The 17,184-nt window shown below is 39.6% G+C and overlaps 1 protein-coding gene across 1 annotated transcript in view; it reads right to left on the bottom strand.

Annotated features, from left to right (window-relative positions):
* LOC127650501 (AT-rich interactive domain-containing protein 1A-like) overlaps positions 1–14,767 on the bottom strand; it is an 84,414-nt gene extending 69,647 nt beyond the window's left edge. Inside the window, exon 1 of the mRNA XM_052135948.1 lies at positions 13,659–14,767. Coding sequence (XP_051991908.1) covers positions 13,659–14,540 — 882 coding nt within the window. The 5' untranslated portion in view covers positions 14,541–14,767. The remainder of the gene's footprint in view (positions 1–13,658) is intronic.
* Between the last annotated feature and the right edge of the window lie 2,417 nt (positions 14,768–17,184).

Genomic DNA, 17,184 nt, shown 5'->3' with positions numbered 1-17,184 from the left:
GTCATATATTACAGGGAAACCAGTCACGGCAATAATTCGTTTCTCCATTTTATCTTCGGAACGAATGTTTGGTGGGAACCAAAGTTTACACGGTTATGTTCTCTAGACTTCGCTAGAGCGGAGCACTTCTATATTCCAATAGGTTGCCGCCGAACCGCGTCACAGCTCATTACCATAATGTTGACTGCACTTGAACTTCCATCTGACGCCCACGCCGCCCAAGACTCGCAGCGCCGCTTCTCGCCGCCGAGAGACGCTGGCTGTCACTGAAAATGAATGACTTCCGGTCGATTTGACGCTCTCGCCGCCTCTGGTGTGAACATACGGTAAGGAAGGACCGAAGTTCCTTGGAGAAAACAGTAAGGATACAATTTGTATAACTCCTTTATATTTAATTAAAAACTTTTGATATGTTACTGCCAACTTCAAGAAAAAACGCGACAAGACGTTCGGCTACTTTGGATATTGATAGCGTAGTTGAATTTGCATTATCACAGCAGAAGGTTTGCTATCATGTCACAATAAGTAAGCAAGAATTGTGCATTTACAGACAGTGAATCTGAGACTTTTATTTGTTCTGTTTGTGTGTCTTATATTTGAGAGGGTTGTCACTCAATGCAGATAAATAAGTAATAAAAAATATACCAACGCACTATAGGCTATTGAAGGACTGGCTTTGGTAAGCTCGGACGTTATCGGTTCTGTTGTCGGTACTGGAGAAATTAATACATTTATTATTGCTATAAAGAGAAAGTTATTTTATCTCGCCAGCCATTTCTATGTATAATAATATTAAACCATTTGTCCGCGATGCAATTTAGCTATTCACAGTCAGAGAAAGAGAGAGAGAGAGATCTCGCTCAAGCGGTGCCAAAGCAAGCACAACACGAGCCCTGCTTAATGAGTGACGACAGAGGACAGAACTAAACATTCAAACATAGCCTGGTTTAGATCTGTGATATTAGTCTGATTTTATTTTAGATTTCGCCTTCCAAAGCTTATAAAAATAATATTTATACATAAGTCGCATTCTGTATATTTACGCAATCCAACTTCCTTCCCTTCACAGCGGTGCACTGACATTTCTCCCTAAAACTCAAACTTCACGTCTGAATCAGCACGATAGGTGATTGTTGTAAAATGCAGTCTAGCTACTGTTGCTAAATTGCGAGACGCGTTTAATAATAAAAAGAGCGCAAGAGATACCGTTCCCAATGTGGCGCGTGCTCCGAAACGGACCACAATGAGACAAGCAAAGTATAGGCTACTTTGGGTTTCATGTGCGCGTGTCTAAACGATCAACAGAAATATGTCAAAACGACCGGCTTGGAGATTCACTTAAACACAGTTTATGTCTTAAATGGACGTAGTTATGGAAATAGTTGGGAGAAAATATGGTGCATCAGGAGCCTATTAGACTCGGTCTTAAAGGGGAAGCTGTCTATTAAACATGTGACGATTGAGCCATTACTGCGAATCAAACAACAAAAGGCAAAGAGAAAATCACTTACAGCTCTTGAATGAATAACTTCTGCATTAATAAGCATTAATCTATCTATGATAAACTATGCAGTGTTATTTTACAATTGATTACTTAATTAGATTTCTTTTTAGACCATACCTGAACAGTAATGTTAGTAGACCTTCCTGAAATTAAATTATATATATATATATATATATAACAAAAAGAACCGTTAAGAATCGATAAGCAGTATCGGTAAGATAGTAATACCATTAAAACCTTAACGATACCCATCCCTAGTTATGCCTGTGCTTCTCTTGGATGCTCTGAATACTGGATTACATGTCTGGATTGCCCCTTAATTAAAGCTGCATTTGGATCTCAACCTTCGTGTCTCGGAGCAGTTTGTAAACCCTGCTTTGTTTATTTAATATATTTCTTATACATTATTTATACAATATGTTTTTACATGATATATTTTTAATTTAAGTGTACAAGTGCAGATTGGTCAAGTGTTCAATAAATGTATTTGTTGAGAAATTTTGTCTATCTTAAGTAATTATTTGTGTTACATTTTATCTTTCAAATAAAAGGTTCAAATAAGAGGTTAAAAACAAGCACATATCGGCCAAATATCGGCCAAAATAAATCGGCAGCATTAATCGGCCATTGGCCGACCCGGATTTCAAAAGATCGGCATCGGCCTGAAAAAAAAAAACAATATCGGTCGACCTCTAACACAAATGAAGGTTTTTAGCTGAATATTTCAGCTCTATTGGTTCATACAATGCAAGTGAAAGGTGGTCAAAATTCCAAAAGGCATATAAAGGCAGCATAAAAGTAATCCATATGACTCCAGTGGTTTAAAGGGGTGATGACATGAGGAATCAAATTTTACTTGATCTTTTGACATATGAAGTCATTGTACTATGAAAACATACTCTACGTTTCAGAAGTGAAACCTTACTCAATAGAAAAACAATTTATTTAAACCAGACTCTGGTTGGACACACAGTCAGTCACAGGTGAAGAGGAGAGAGATGGGCCTGTCATGTGAGATTCATCTACAGCAAAGTAGACTTACATCAGGATTGAAATGTTTTTCTACACTAGATGAACGGCTTTGACCGTTATCGTGCATCTTGATAAATCGCATGAATAAGGTGTACAGGCGTTCCAAATAATGTGATCAGTGAGTAAAGACCTAAATGAGGGGGTTTTGTTCTTTTTCTTAAAACTTTATTATTACATGGTATGGCTGACATTTTCGTGGAATTGCCCAGTATCGTTTCTATTGTGTTTGTGCAAAATGCATTCCAATCAGTGGTTGCGCTACAAGTAATCATTTTATAATCTTTATATTATTTTTCTTATCCGTTATCAGTTTCTATTGTATCATTTTTGCATTCAAATAATAATTTGAATCACGGCCAAAAATCAAAAACAAATAGCCTACAAGATGGAGGGGTGTCTGAATCAAAGCAAACACTTAGAATGTTCAACTAACGAGAGAAGATTTTGAAAGTTTTTAAATCGCTTTCCATAGAAAATTGTAAATCGTGAGCTATATTGTTAGCGACAAATTATTTCAAGTAGATAATTTTTTGCTTATGGCCCACCTGTATTGGTATCCATCTACAACATAATATTGATTATTTATCTGATTAAATGTAAAGCCTTATTGTGACCACTCACTTCCAGTAGCAGAAAATTACAAGGAATGCAAAGCCAAAGCGTTTTTTCAATGCATGAACCAAAAAGTGAAAAAATAAAGATGTTAACACTTGCAAGAAAATGCTAACAATATGCGACAAAGAGGCTCTATGATTTCAAGGCACAATTTTATGGTGCCACTGACAGTATACCTAAATACTGGTAAACTGCCTAACTAGTACTACTGCACACTCCAAAGTATGTTTCAGTCACCTGCGAAGAATATACTTGTACATATGTGTGCTTAGTAGAAGAATGCAAATTGGGATGCAGTCAGAGAAAGAGAGATGTAAAGAAAAAGGGATGAAGGAAGAGAAAGAGACCTTTCTAAGGAATGGATGCTGTGCACTAAATGGTTCGAGGTCTATGTGATGAGTAAAGCGAGTGTGCAAGAGGTCAATTGGTGCTGTAACCCAAGCTAAACATGTCTCGTTACAGTCTCGTGTAAAGACTGGTGGACTGCTGGTGGCACATGAAGCATGAGCAGGTCAGAGCGTTTACCCTGGCGTTCACAGACAGAGCATGCGCACGCACACGCTCACATTCACAGGCGCACAGCTGTCACCGGCAGCCAGCAAAGATCATTCACAAAAACACCCCCCTGCCGGCACTGTTTCCCAAAGTATCTGTGACACACACACACACACACACATACAAAGAGTGAGGCAGCATGTGGAGATTCATTACTCAGCAGTGCAGACAGTGTGCTGTGGCAGCAACAGTTCACTCATCATCCCGCAGGCAACAGGACAGTGCCCTTCACTGCCAGGATTCTCCCTGCATCATCAAAACAAACACTGATCTCAGAGCAGTTTCATGCTGCATATACAAAACCAATGCCAAGGTCCAGGTCAGAAAGAAGTCTTAGATCATTACCAAGCATTTGCCAGTCATAGACTAAATGCACTGAAATAGACCTGTGAGGTCTAAACAAAAAAAGTACTTCAAAAGTAGCAAAACAATTTTTGGACATGTACCACAGTAGACCCATAGTATGCTTAATTAATCAGAAACATCTTGGAGCACCATGTAAACATAAAATCAGTGCCATGACTATATCAAAGAACCGTAGTATTACCATCTGATTCATCACTATACAACAGATGGGCAATATGGAAACATTGACAATATATTCACAATGATTTTGCTAGCTTTATAAAAGGTGTAACAGTGTAAAAATATTATTTTACTGTGTGTATTTAGGACAGATAAAATGTAAGCTATGACATTAGCCTTACCGTGCGTTCAGACCAGAGGCGGCGAGAGCGTCAAAATTGGCTCTGGCTGCCCTGCCAACAAGGCTATCGAAAATTTGTGGACGCTCTGACTTATTTGAAATAGGCAGCAACATTTGTTGAGAATGCTTGGTTTTATGAACTATATTTAAAGGGGCCACAAAATATCCAGACATGTCGACCGGTATCTTTTTGACAACATATCACAAGTAGCGTATATCCTCATGAAATATTTTAATATATTACTATATAATATTTTATAAACCATAATATCCACTTCATCAACTCACCTGGCACACTAACAATTTTAGACACCTTTGTCCACTCGTTTGTTTTATTTTATTTATATCACTAAGCAAACAGGGACAGATCAAATATTACGGGAAAAGCCACCACGGCAATAATCAGTCTTCGGAACTAATGTTTGGTGGGAACCAAAGTTTACACGGTTGTGTTCTCTAGACTTCGCTAGAGCGGAGCACTTCTATATTCCAATAGGTTTCAAAGCTCATTACCTTAATGTTGGCTGCACTTCAACTTTCCTCTGACGCCCACACCGCCCAAGACTCGCAGCGCCGCTTCTCACCGCCGAGAGACGCTGGCTGTCATAGAAAATGAATGACTTCCAGTCGATTTGACGCTCTCGCCGCCTCTGGTCTGAGCGCACGGTTAGCAAGATAAAGGATTCTGTCATCTTATTTTAACAATGTTAAAGTTTCATCAGCATCATTTCCAGCAAATAATAATTTTAAGCTCAACACAGCATTTCAGATGTGCTGGAAATTATATTGTGAATTGAATGCTGAGAATTACTCCAAGGACAAATGACAAAATAAAATGATAAAAAACTTGTTGGACATTGTTAGAAGACAAATGTAAAAATAGTGTGTGAAAAATGTTTAGACAAGACTTTATTTCTAGAAGTCCACAGTGCTAAAACTAGGCCTACACAGAGTTGAAGATATATCAATCGATGCCGCAATATAATAATTCACAGAACGAAGAGCTATATTTACCAGTTCAACATTTAGTGAAACATTGTGAAATACATCTCTCCATTATTTCATACGCCCACAGGGAGATCTAGTACTTTTGTTATCATTAAAATTTTGAAACTGCATATCTATATGGGTTTCATTCTATTTATTTTTGCATTATATAGTACCACGTACAAAGCAGAGATATTTACACTCCAGTTTATGAAAAAAAAATAACAAAAAATAATTTCTGGCCTTTTCTCAAGGTTTTACTCATTTCACCCATGGGATCAATTTATAACTCTATGCTAATTAATCTCACTGAAAATAAGTTAATTTGCTTGCAAATGAAAAACTAGAAAGAATTACTGTGGCAGACTGGCAGTACAACAACTAGTCCACTTTGGCACTTGAAACTTTCATAAAGTTCTGGTATTTGTATACAAAAATGGCCCACTTTAATATTAGCATGGATATAGGATGGCTGGATGCTTTTGAAAATTACACATCTCCATCAACTCAAGTCCGAGCCATCCATTTGAACGTTCATGCAAATCTGTGGTCGCAAAACCTTTAACTGTGCACAATTTGCAAACAGCCCACAAATGACTGCCTCTAATATACAAATACATGCAGAAATGTAGTGTTCTGTTATGTTTGAGATTTAAAGGTTTGTTACAGTATTTTCTAGACAAAGTCACATGAATACAAGTTGCAATAGGTCAAAATTGCGTTGGCATTAGCACCCGACAGCAGCCGTCCGACTTCCCTTCAACTGCTCAAAACATGTTAAAACGCACACTGCCTTGATGTTTTTTATCTGTTTGTGTGTCAGTGTATGATCAACTGACATCAAGTAAGCCAAATAAAGTCACAGGATCTTTCAAATAATGGAAAAAGAATACTTCCACACTCATGTAGGCTATATAAAGTTGTACTAAGAAATTTCGCATGCAAATTTCTGCAGAATTAATTAAAATTCCCTACAACCGAAGTACCCCACATGTTTGTTTTATCTTTGAATATTTTTGCTAATTTAAACATGCTTTCAACTACCATTAAGAGTGCAGTACTCGTGACTGTTTAACATATTTTACAAGGTTTAAATACATTCCCCAAAATAAGCACAAACAGGACTCCAAATGTCTGTTTTTAGTCACCAAATCACAGAATTGCTTGATTTAGATTGTTGTTCAAAAGATATAAAGCCAAAGAAAAGGAAGACAGCTGATAACTCATTAATTGAAGGTTTAATAAACAGTCTATATAGTTGAGAAAATAAGTTTGCATTCCCTTTTGTCTCATAAATGTTCACACCCACACACCATTACACCACCACCACCAGCCTGCACAGTGGTAACAAGGCATGATGGATCCATGTTCTCATTCTGTTTACGCCAAATTCTGACTCTACCATCTGAATGTCTCAACAGAAATCGAGACTCATCAGACCAGGCAACATTTTTCCAGTCTTCAACTGTCCAATTTTGATGAGCTCTTGCAAATTGTAGCCTCTTTTTCCTATTTGTAGTGGAGATGAGTGGTACCCGGTGGGGTCTTCTGCTGTTGTAGCCCATCCGCCTCAAGGTTGTGCGTCTTGTGGCTTCACAAATGCTTTGCTGAATACCTTGGTTGTAACAAGTGGTTATTTCAGGCACAGTTGCTCTTCTATCAGCTTGAATCAGTCGGCCAATTCTCCTCTGACCTCTAGCATCAACAAGGCATTTTTGCCCACAGGACTGCCGCATACTGGATGTTTTTCCCTTTTCAGACCATTCTTTGTAAACACTAGAAATGGTTGTGCGTGAAAATCCCAGTAACTGAGCAGATTGTGAAATACTCAGACTGGCCCGTCTGGCACCAACAACCATGCCACGCTCAAAATTGCTTAAATGACCTTTCTTTCCCATTCTGACACTCAGTTTGGAGTTCAGGAGATTGTCTTGACCAGGACCACACCCCTAAATGCATTGAAGCAACTGCCATGTGATTGGTTGATTAGATAATTGCATTAATGAGAAACTGAACAGGTGTTCCTAATAATCCTTTAGGTGAGTGTATATATATATATATATACATACATACACGCTCTGAGATTATATTCTTCTCACCATAATTGTACAGAGTGGTTATCTGGGTTACTGTAGACTTTGTCAGTTCAAACCATTCTCTGTTGACCTCTCTCATCACCAAGACATTTCCATCCTCAGAACTGCCGCTCACTGGATGTTTTTTTTGTTTTTGGCACCATTCTGAGTAAATTCTAGAGACTGTTGTGTGTGAAAATCGACCAAAATCACAATCAAAATCACCGAGATCTAATTTGTTCCCATTCTTACGGTTGATGTGAACATTAACTGAAGCTAGTGACCCATATCTGCATGATTTTATGCACTGCTGTCACATGATTGGCTGATTAGAAAATCTAATGGATGATTGTTGGTGCCAGATGGGCTGGTTTGAGTATTTCTGTTACTGCTGATCTCCTGGGATTTTCACACACAACATCTGATTCAAACTGCTAACCTGAGCTCCTGAGTTCAAACCCGCAGTACTTTTCAAATGATTCATGAAAAAGATCCGGCTCAAGAGTCATTTGTTCACGACTCTTTCATGCTGGGTTTGTTGAATGCAGTGCAGTGAGCTCATATGAACAGAATGGGTGAAAAGAAGCTCGAGACTTGTGGTAAGTGCACTAATGATCTATTCACAAGATATCTGATATCACAAGATAATTTTCCTAGAAATAGCATTCATGTCTATAAAAATGTTTACAGTTCACTTCATGGCATAGACTCAATAGTGACAGATCTTAGTTGCACTGGAAATGAGCATCATTTAAAAACAATTTTCCGAAATGAGAAAACAGCAACCACAATCTCATTCAAAACCAGGAATCCCCAACAGCAGGAATGCCTGAGGGCTCAAGAAAGGTGAGTGTTTCTAGCATGGGCCTGGGAGAGACAGATTATTAGTGTTAATTGTCACAAGTTCAGAATGAGAACAGGATGATTGTACAACCAGGGCCAAGGGCCTGGGCCTGCACAGCTTGTAAACATACACTCAGTGGGCATGAACTCAGTGCGTGCTACTTTCAATATTACCTGTACAGGGACCAGTGTTCTGAGATACTGTGTATAATAGAAATAGTCACAACTAATAAGTTAAAAGCTGCAAAGAGCAGTTAAAATACTAAGAAACCTGGATGCAGATAGCTTTGTTAAAAATAAGAGAACTAAACCTTCATGTAACCTAGCAAATGGCCTAAAACAATGACTTATCATATAGGCCTATGTTATCACCAATACTAATTTCTATTACTAATAAACTGATTTTATTGGACATTTCAAGCATTTCAAATAAAACACGGCATCACTGAAATGTTAAATTGTCTAAATGGCATGCATTCCAGAAAAGTTACATATCGACAAATCAGATTCATAAAATATGCAATAAAAAAAATAAAAACATATTTCAATCAAATAATCTCAAATACCTCCATATTTTTTGTTTTTAGTATAGCAAACATGTGGCATTAATAAGTTAGTATGCTGCACAGAGCAATTCAAATATTAAGAAACGTGGATGTAAATAGCTATATCAAATAGATATAAATATCAATGTAACCTAGTAATTGGAATTCATAATTCCTTGTCCTAACACATATATTATAACTAATACTCATATTTTTAATGGGCTGCACAATTAATTGAAAAATAATCGAGATTACTATTATAACCATCACATTTATATAATGGTGAAAAGTGTTGCGTAAAGCCATGTTGAGAAGACACTGTTTTCTTCACTGTAAATGCAAAACCTCTTAGTTTGGACTTCCAAAGGCAGACAAATTGAAGAATCAGTGGTACAGATTTATTTGAATTATTTAGCAGTACAGCCACAGCCAATGCCGGATTTTCAAGACTGTTAATCCTGAAAGATGGTTTAGTTCCCACTTTGTTGGGACAATCTGGCGCTTCAGGATCTCAACCTGCAAGTATGCTTGATTATTTATGGATTTATCGGTTACTGAGAGTTCAAATACGGAGTTGTGTTGTAGTTACAGTGAACACACAGTGCACAGCTGTAGGCCTCTGTTATCCTGCTAGCTAATGTTATTGTGTTGAAATAGTTTTGCTAATCAGCTGCGGCCCATTTTTACCTACAACTGTGTAGAATTATGCAGATTGTATGTCGTTCTTACTATCATGAATAGTGATCAAGTGTGGAGATGGATTTATTTTTACAAATGTTAATTTTATGTCTGCAATCCATGGTAGTCCAAAGCTAACTTTATCACTAACTGAGAGTAAGTCACTGTTCTTAGCTCTGGCGAAAAAAGTTTGGCTACACCCATTCCAGCAAAAGATGACTAACATAGATGCATGTGTTTTACTTGAAGCTTTGTTAGGTTCACAATAATCGACAGTGTACCTGTAAGAAAGCTACTAAATTAAAACGCACCACTGTGAAAAGTCCCGCTCAAGTTGTGCTTGCGAAGGTGGTTCGGGTCGATCAGCTTGTTCTTCCAAACTTTCATTATCGGATTCAGACTCAAACTGGTACGGCAAAAACTGACGCCATTTTTACCATAGTTACAATTATGTTTACAACTGTTAAGGGAGCCTGAAACTCAGTTATGGTAAGGGCCGTTACTTTCCGACACAGGCTCTTCGAGGTTGACCAATCACAACAGACTGGGCCAGCTGACCAATCACAACAGGCTGGGCCAGCTGACCAATCAGAACAGACTGGGCTTTTCGGAAAGTGGGACTTTAAAGAGACAGGGCCTAAATCAGAGTGTTTGAGTTGGATGATGAAAATAGGTTTAGCAGAATTGTACATTGAGAAAATTCTCATTTTTTAACATTAAACCATGTAAACCTATTCTAGTAGACCCCCAAAATAAAATCATGAACCTGTAAATTAGCATAATATGGGCTCTTTATATTAGTCTAAAGGCATATCAGTAATGCTCACTTTATAAATTATAGTGTACAATTTATAAAAAATGTGAATAACACAGTTTTCCTTGCAATTAAAATATAAAAGCAATTCAGGAACAAATAGATCTCAAGTTGTTTTGATGCATAGCCTACATAAATAAATATGGCATGCAACTGCCCCACACAAAATAAGTATTTTAATGTCAATTCTATTCATTTAAATGAATAATCGCAATTACAATATCAAAGGAATTGGCAATTCATATATTTTAGTCATAATTGTGCATCCCTATATAATCAGATATTTCAGGCCATGCAAAGAAAAAACATGAACTATTGACATGCAAACTCTTACACGTAAAGGCAATCAAAACTCTTAATTAGGCAAACGACTTGAATAAACAAATTTAAAAAAAACTTAAATCAAGTATTCTCAAACAATCATTGCTCTATTAGTGCATAGTATGGCAAAAATGTAGCATCTATTATGTACATAGCATATAGTAGCTTTAAAAAATAGAAAAACGGAATAAAGATATCTGGAATACAGATAAGTGAGATATAAACAACCATTTAACCTAGTAAATTGAATTCAAATTAGTATTATTCCTTATCTTAGCATCACATATTATGATTCATTCTTAAGACACAAATTATTAGATATCTGAAGGCCATGCAAAGAAAAAAATGTGCACCAATGACACATAAAGCCCTCTAAATGGCATGGATTTCAATGTAAAGTTGCATTATCAAAAAACATTAATAACACAGGCCTATGCAACTCAGACTCTATTGTACAGAAGCCTTAATAAAAATCTAAATATTCCCATACAACAAAGACTATATTGGACAATGCAAATTAATTCACCTATCTTACAGCAAACATTGTGCTTCATTTACATCAAATTGAAAGCTCGTTATCTTATTAATTAATATGATTTTTATGAATCTATTTGCATACATTAAGCAACCATCCTAAGTGCAGAAACTCTTTAAGTATAACTCTTAACCCTTGTGCATCAATTTAAAAAAGTTCCTCAGAGGTCCTTAAGAGGACAAAAATGTCAGCATCAAAGAATTGCCATAATAATATTATTTTCCAATTTCAATTAGTAAAATTTTTTAACCAACATCAGTCCTGATTATAACTAACAAATATTCATTCATTTTCAGGACTGTAACCCTTTAATTGGCAGTTTGTTTATATAATGTTATCTAGTATTATCACAGTCTGATATATGTCAATGACAACAACATTGATTTTGATGCATTATTATTTTTTGTGCGGTGTCAGATTGAAAAAAAAAATACAGTAACTTAGAGGACATATGTCGCGGTCATAAAATTGCCATAAAAATATTTTATATTAATATTATCTTTCACTGACTTTTTTTTTCCCTCCCCAATTTGGAATGCTTAATTCCCAATGCACTCCAAGTCCTCATGATGGCGTAGTGACTCGCCTCGATCCGGGTGGTGGAGGACAAATCTCAGTTAGCTCCGTGTCTGAGACCGTCAATCGGTGCATTTTATCATGTGGCTTGTTGAGCGCGATACCGCAGAGACGTAGTGCGCGTGGAGGCTTAACGCTATTCTCCGCGGCATCCACGCACAACTCACCATGCGCCCCTCTGAGAGCGAACCACATTATACTGACCACGAGGAGGTTACCCCATGTGACTCTTCCCTCCCTAGCAACCGTGCCAATTTGGTTGCTTATGAGACCTGGCTGGAGTCACTCAGCACAACCTAGATTCAAACTCGCATCTCCAGTGATAGTAGTCGGCGTCTTTACACGCTGAGCTTACCAGGCCCCCCACTTTCACTGACTTTTTAACCAACATCAGCCCTGATCATAACTATCAAATAGTAATTCATTTTCAGGATTTTAACCCTTTAAATGCCAGTTTGTTTACGTAATGACACTGTTGTTACATACACACACACAAATTTCTCAATACACACATACAAAATACACTCTGACATCTATACTAACACACCCACACAATTTTAGATGCATCATTTATTCAACTGGCCTGCAGTGTTCTATAATACAGCAAACAGAAAAAAGCATTTATTTGCTCCATAGAATAAATATTAGAAAAATGGCGCCACCTGGTGGAAATCTACATTTTGCATCCAGGGTTCCGGGATGAAAGCATAACATCATAGATTTCATGATTTTCTGCTTTAATGGTACTGGGATCAAATATTGCAGTTTGAATGGGTTTCAAAGGGGATATGTTTGTCATGAAGGTTCTGAGTGTAACTATTTTGTGTACACAGTGTATTATAGATGTATTATAGCAACTGAGGTTGAAATATAAAAATTCCCAAACAAATACACACCTATGCCATTGGCATTAACACAGCCAAAATGATAGAAGAAAAAAAAATTCCCTAAGGTCGCACAAGTGTTAAACACATCCATGCACACAGTGAGTGCAAGTGAACAAGCTCGTTGGCGAGTCTCTTTGCTGCATTCGATGTAATAATAAATGGCCAAGCGCAGGAGATGAGGCAGCCAATCAGATTTGAGCTCGCGTGTCAACCCAAGACCAACTGTCTCCTGCCTTTGACAGGAGGATTTTACCTCCATAATTCAAATACCGAAGCAAAGCAGCCCGCTGTACTAACTCGCATCACTCAGCCTGTTTACACAAACACACACGGCCGAAAAACGCCTCGAAACACTTCCAAATACGTCATTTTCCAGTCAAACAGATCTTAATTAGTACTAATGCGGCGTTAATGCTCAGTTTTACATCTCGGATCGTAATCTAATCGGGCTGAAGTGATTTTTAAGCATCGGTTTGAGAGTTTTCTGGTGGCCTCGGCGAGGATGCGAATACACTAGCCGTGTTAAAATAACGATTCGCGTACATCGTGTACATTAACGAAATTAAACCACCAACAAGCTCCATTCAAGCGGTTTAGCCCACGAACTGACGTGTAAACACACAAAATCACTATCCAAAGAGCAAATGCCATAAACAATAAAACTGAGCTTTCTGAAAGAGCGTTTGTGTTGGTCTTTTAGCTGCATTCATGCACCGAGTCCTGCCTCGAAATTAGCATTGCTTCTCAATTTCCTCATGCAAACTCATGCCACCATCAACCCTGCCCAAGCACTGGACATTGAGTTTTGCACCACTACCCCAAAGAGCGACTCGTGGGACAGAAATGTAGCTGTCTATGTCCCCGAAGAGCTGTTTAAATCGCTAATGTTAGCGTGAAAAACACAGGCAGCCATTTTAGAGCAGACCGAGAAACAATGGCAGACTCTCTCGCAGCGAACCACACCGCTGAGTGAAGCAAAGTTTACCTGGTTTCTGCTGAGGGCTTGTCCAGTGTTTCCCGGGCTCATTGGAGAAGGGTGATGGCTTCTTTGTTGCCAGCCCGGATGGCCCACTCCATACGGACCACTGCTGCCCATGTCCCCTGGTCCCTTTGCAGCTCCTTCCTGGCTGCTGTACTCACTGGGTGGGTAGTTTTGGTAGCTCCTGGTGGAGCTGGGAGAGGTCAGGAGCTGGTTTAAAGTCGGGGTGGAGGTGGGCTGAGGGGTTCCCATGTTAAACCTCTGGTTGTTGTAGGAAGCGACCATCGGAGCGGTTCCTCCTGGCGGCGGCTGCTTGCCTGGCTGCCCCCCGGCCGCCGGCGCCTGGCTGTTCCGCGGGGAATTCATGCCGTACCCTTGGCCCTGGTTGTACTGTGTCCGGTTCGGGAAGGAGCTGTAGTTGTTGAAGTGGTTGGGGTAGCCGTGCTCGTGTGAATTGGGCGGGTATGGGTCCATCACAGCCGGCCCTGCCATGCCAGGGCTTTGTTGTCCGCCATGTTGATGAAAAGGGGCCCGGTTGTAGTGCTGGTTGTAGCCGTAAGGAGGTGGAGGGAAGGCGCCCGAGTGGTGGTGCGTAATGCCGGGGTGGTTGTTCCCCTCGGAATCATTCTGGTTATTGTTATTGTTCACCATGGACGGGTTACCGTTGCCGTTCTTCATGTCAGGGTCTCCTCCTCCTCCCCCAGCAGCAGCATTTCCCACATCAGCCCCGTCTTGCAGCTCCTTCTGGCCCGGGGATCCACCGTCGGCGCGGGGCTCCTTGTTTTCCGGCTGCTTCTCTCCGAGCACCGAGTCGTCGTGCGGCTCCCGCTCCGGCTTTTTGAGTTCGACGGGCGGACTAGTGTTGAGAGTGGCGACCTGAGCGGCCATGATATCCCTCTCTCTCGCTCGCTCTTTCACTGCAAGTCACTTTGAATATAAATACAACGCTCTTATAAAGACGTGCCCGTGTCCCGTATCATTCCCTCGACTTTTCAGACCGAATTCGGTCTTGTCTCCCGAATACGGTTCTTTAAAGTACAAAAAGTTTCTTGTTGAATATAAATAAAGGTCCCGGGAATTAATTTAACCGACACAAATGTGTGTGTGTTTGTGTGGAGGAGGAGGGCGGGGGGGCTCTTACAGAACGAGAGCGCGAGAGAGAAACCGAACAAACCAGCACGAGGCTCTGCGAGCCATTTTACTGAAGCGCACGGTCACGCGCAAAACGCGGCATAGAGTACATTCGCGCTGCGGATCCGAACTCAGAGATAAGTATGTCAAGGCACTTTGACTTAGTTTGGCTTCCAGTTCGTGTAACGGCTTAAAACTATGTCAGTGAACCTTTGGTTTTATTGTGAAACAGTCAATGATAACCCAATTGGATTATGGATTTTTACCATTAAATGCAGCTAAGAATTTTAGCGTTTGAGAAGAAAAATAAATGTTTACATTTTCTGAAGAGAACATGAGCAGTGCTTGACCAGGCAAAATTCGGTGTGTTGCTAGGCAGTTCTTAAGGTGTACAGAGTTGTTGCTAGGGAATTTTTGTTATTATTATTATGGTGTTCTGAGTGTTTGTTGTGGGTTGCTCATGGGTTGCCAGGACAATGGAATGCAGTTGATAAGGGGTTCTGAGTGTTTGTAGTGTGTTGCTAGCTGGGTAGTTGTGCAGGGGTTACCAGGACAATGTATTGCAGTTGATACAGTGTTATAAGAGGTTCTTAGTGTGTTGTTATGGTGTACTGGCTGTTTGCTAGGTGGTTGGGGTTGGCCTGAGAATTTTCCCAGTACTTGTTAAATTGTTGTCGATGGTTTCTAGTGCATTATTATTGTGTTGCTAGGTGGTTGCTAAGGTGTTCAGACTGGTTGCTAGGGCCTTGTTTTGCATTGATATGGTGTTCTGAGTGGTTTTTGGTGTGTTGCTAGCTAGGTAGTTGCTCAGGTGCTGTGGGGTGTTGCCAGGGCAATGTTATGCAGTTGATAAGGTGTTCTGAATGGTTCTTAGTGTGTAACTTGGTAGTTACTATGTTGTTCTGGTTGTTTGCTAGGTGGTTGGGGTTGGCCTGAGAATTTCCCCTGTCCCTCCTAAAGTGTTCTGGGGGATTTCTATGGCATTTTTATTGTGTTGCTAGGCAGTTGCTAAGGTGTTCAAAAGGGTTTTAGGACAGTTGCTAAGTTGTTCAGAAGGGTTGCTTGGACATTGTTTTGCAGTTGATAAGGTGTTCTGAATGGTTCCTAGTGTGTTGCTGGGTAGTTGCTTGGGTGTAGTGGGTTGTTGCCATGGCAATGTTATGCTGTTGATAAGATGTTCTGAGAGGTTCTTAGTGTGTTGCTTAATAGTTGCCTGGGTGTTGTGGGTGGTTGCCAGGGCAATGTAATGCAGTTGATAAAGTGTTCTGAGAGGTTCTTAGTGTGTAGCTAGGTGGTTGCTAAGGTGTTCAGAGTGGTTCTTAGTGTGTTGCTAGGATGTTATGGGTGTTTGCTAGGTGGTTGGAGTTTGCCTGAAAATTTTCACAGTACTTGCTAAGGTGTTCTGAGTGGTTTATACTGCATTCTTGTTGTGTTGCTAGGCAGTTTCTAAGGTGTTCAGATTGGTTGCTAGGGCATTATGTTGTGGTTGATAATATGTTCTGAGTGGTTCCTACTTTGTTGCTATGTAGTTGCTAAGGTGTTCTGGGTGTTTACAAGATGGTTGGAGTTGGCCTGACAATTTTTCCAGTTTTTGTTGAGTTGTGACTATGGCATTGTTACGGTGTAGCAACGGATGCTAAAGTGTTCAGAGTGGTTCTTAGTGTGTTGCTAGGGTGTTCTGAGTGTTTACCAGGTTGTTGGATTTGGCTTGACAATTGTCCTAGTAATTTCTATGCCATTTTTAGGGTGTTGATAAGCGTGTTCAATGTGTTTGCCAAGGTGATGTTATGCAATTGATAGATTCAGTGGGTTGCTAGGGTGTTTTGGGTGTTCACTGTGGTTACCGTTGCCCTGACTGTTTTCCCAGTACTTGCGAGGGTGTTCTCTATGGTGTTGTTAGGGTGTTGCTAGGCAGTTGCTAAGGTGTTCAGAGTAGTTGCTAGACCAAGTCAAAAGAGCCTACCCTGAAGTCTTCATAATATTTTGAACCCTAGAAAAGTGTGTGGCCCCTTTTCAGTGTAGGTCTATGGATTTTCTTTTTCATCCAGCATGAGAAATTCACAAGTCTGATCACTTATTGACATTGTAGTAGATCTGAACTCAACAAGCCACATGAATTGGGGTATCTTAATATCAAAGTGTACTGCTTTTTATTAGGGATTTGTTCAAATATCTTCTAATAATGCAATAAATACAATGATACTACATACATGCATGAACTATAGCATAGCATCATTGCACTGTACATAACAATTCGTATCCAAAAGTTTAAGAGAAAATGCATCCTTGCATATGTCAGCCAGCAAATGAGAGGGTTTATTGCAGCAGCATAATGTTTGAGGACAGCATGAAATTACAGCCTGTGTGCTAATGTGTATGTGCGCATGTGTTTCAGAGAGAG

The sequence above is a fragment of the Xyrauchen texanus genome, chromosome 10 (assembly GCF_025860055.1).
Source record: "Xyrauchen texanus isolate HMW12.3.18 chromosome 10, RBS_HiC_50CHRs, whole genome shotgun sequence".
NCBI lineage: Eukaryota > Metazoa > Chordata > Actinopteri > Cypriniformes > Catostomidae > Xyrauchen > Xyrauchen texanus.
The sequence above is the reverse complement of the archived record's forward strand: the minus strand, read 5'-3'. Positions and strand labels throughout refer to the sequence as shown.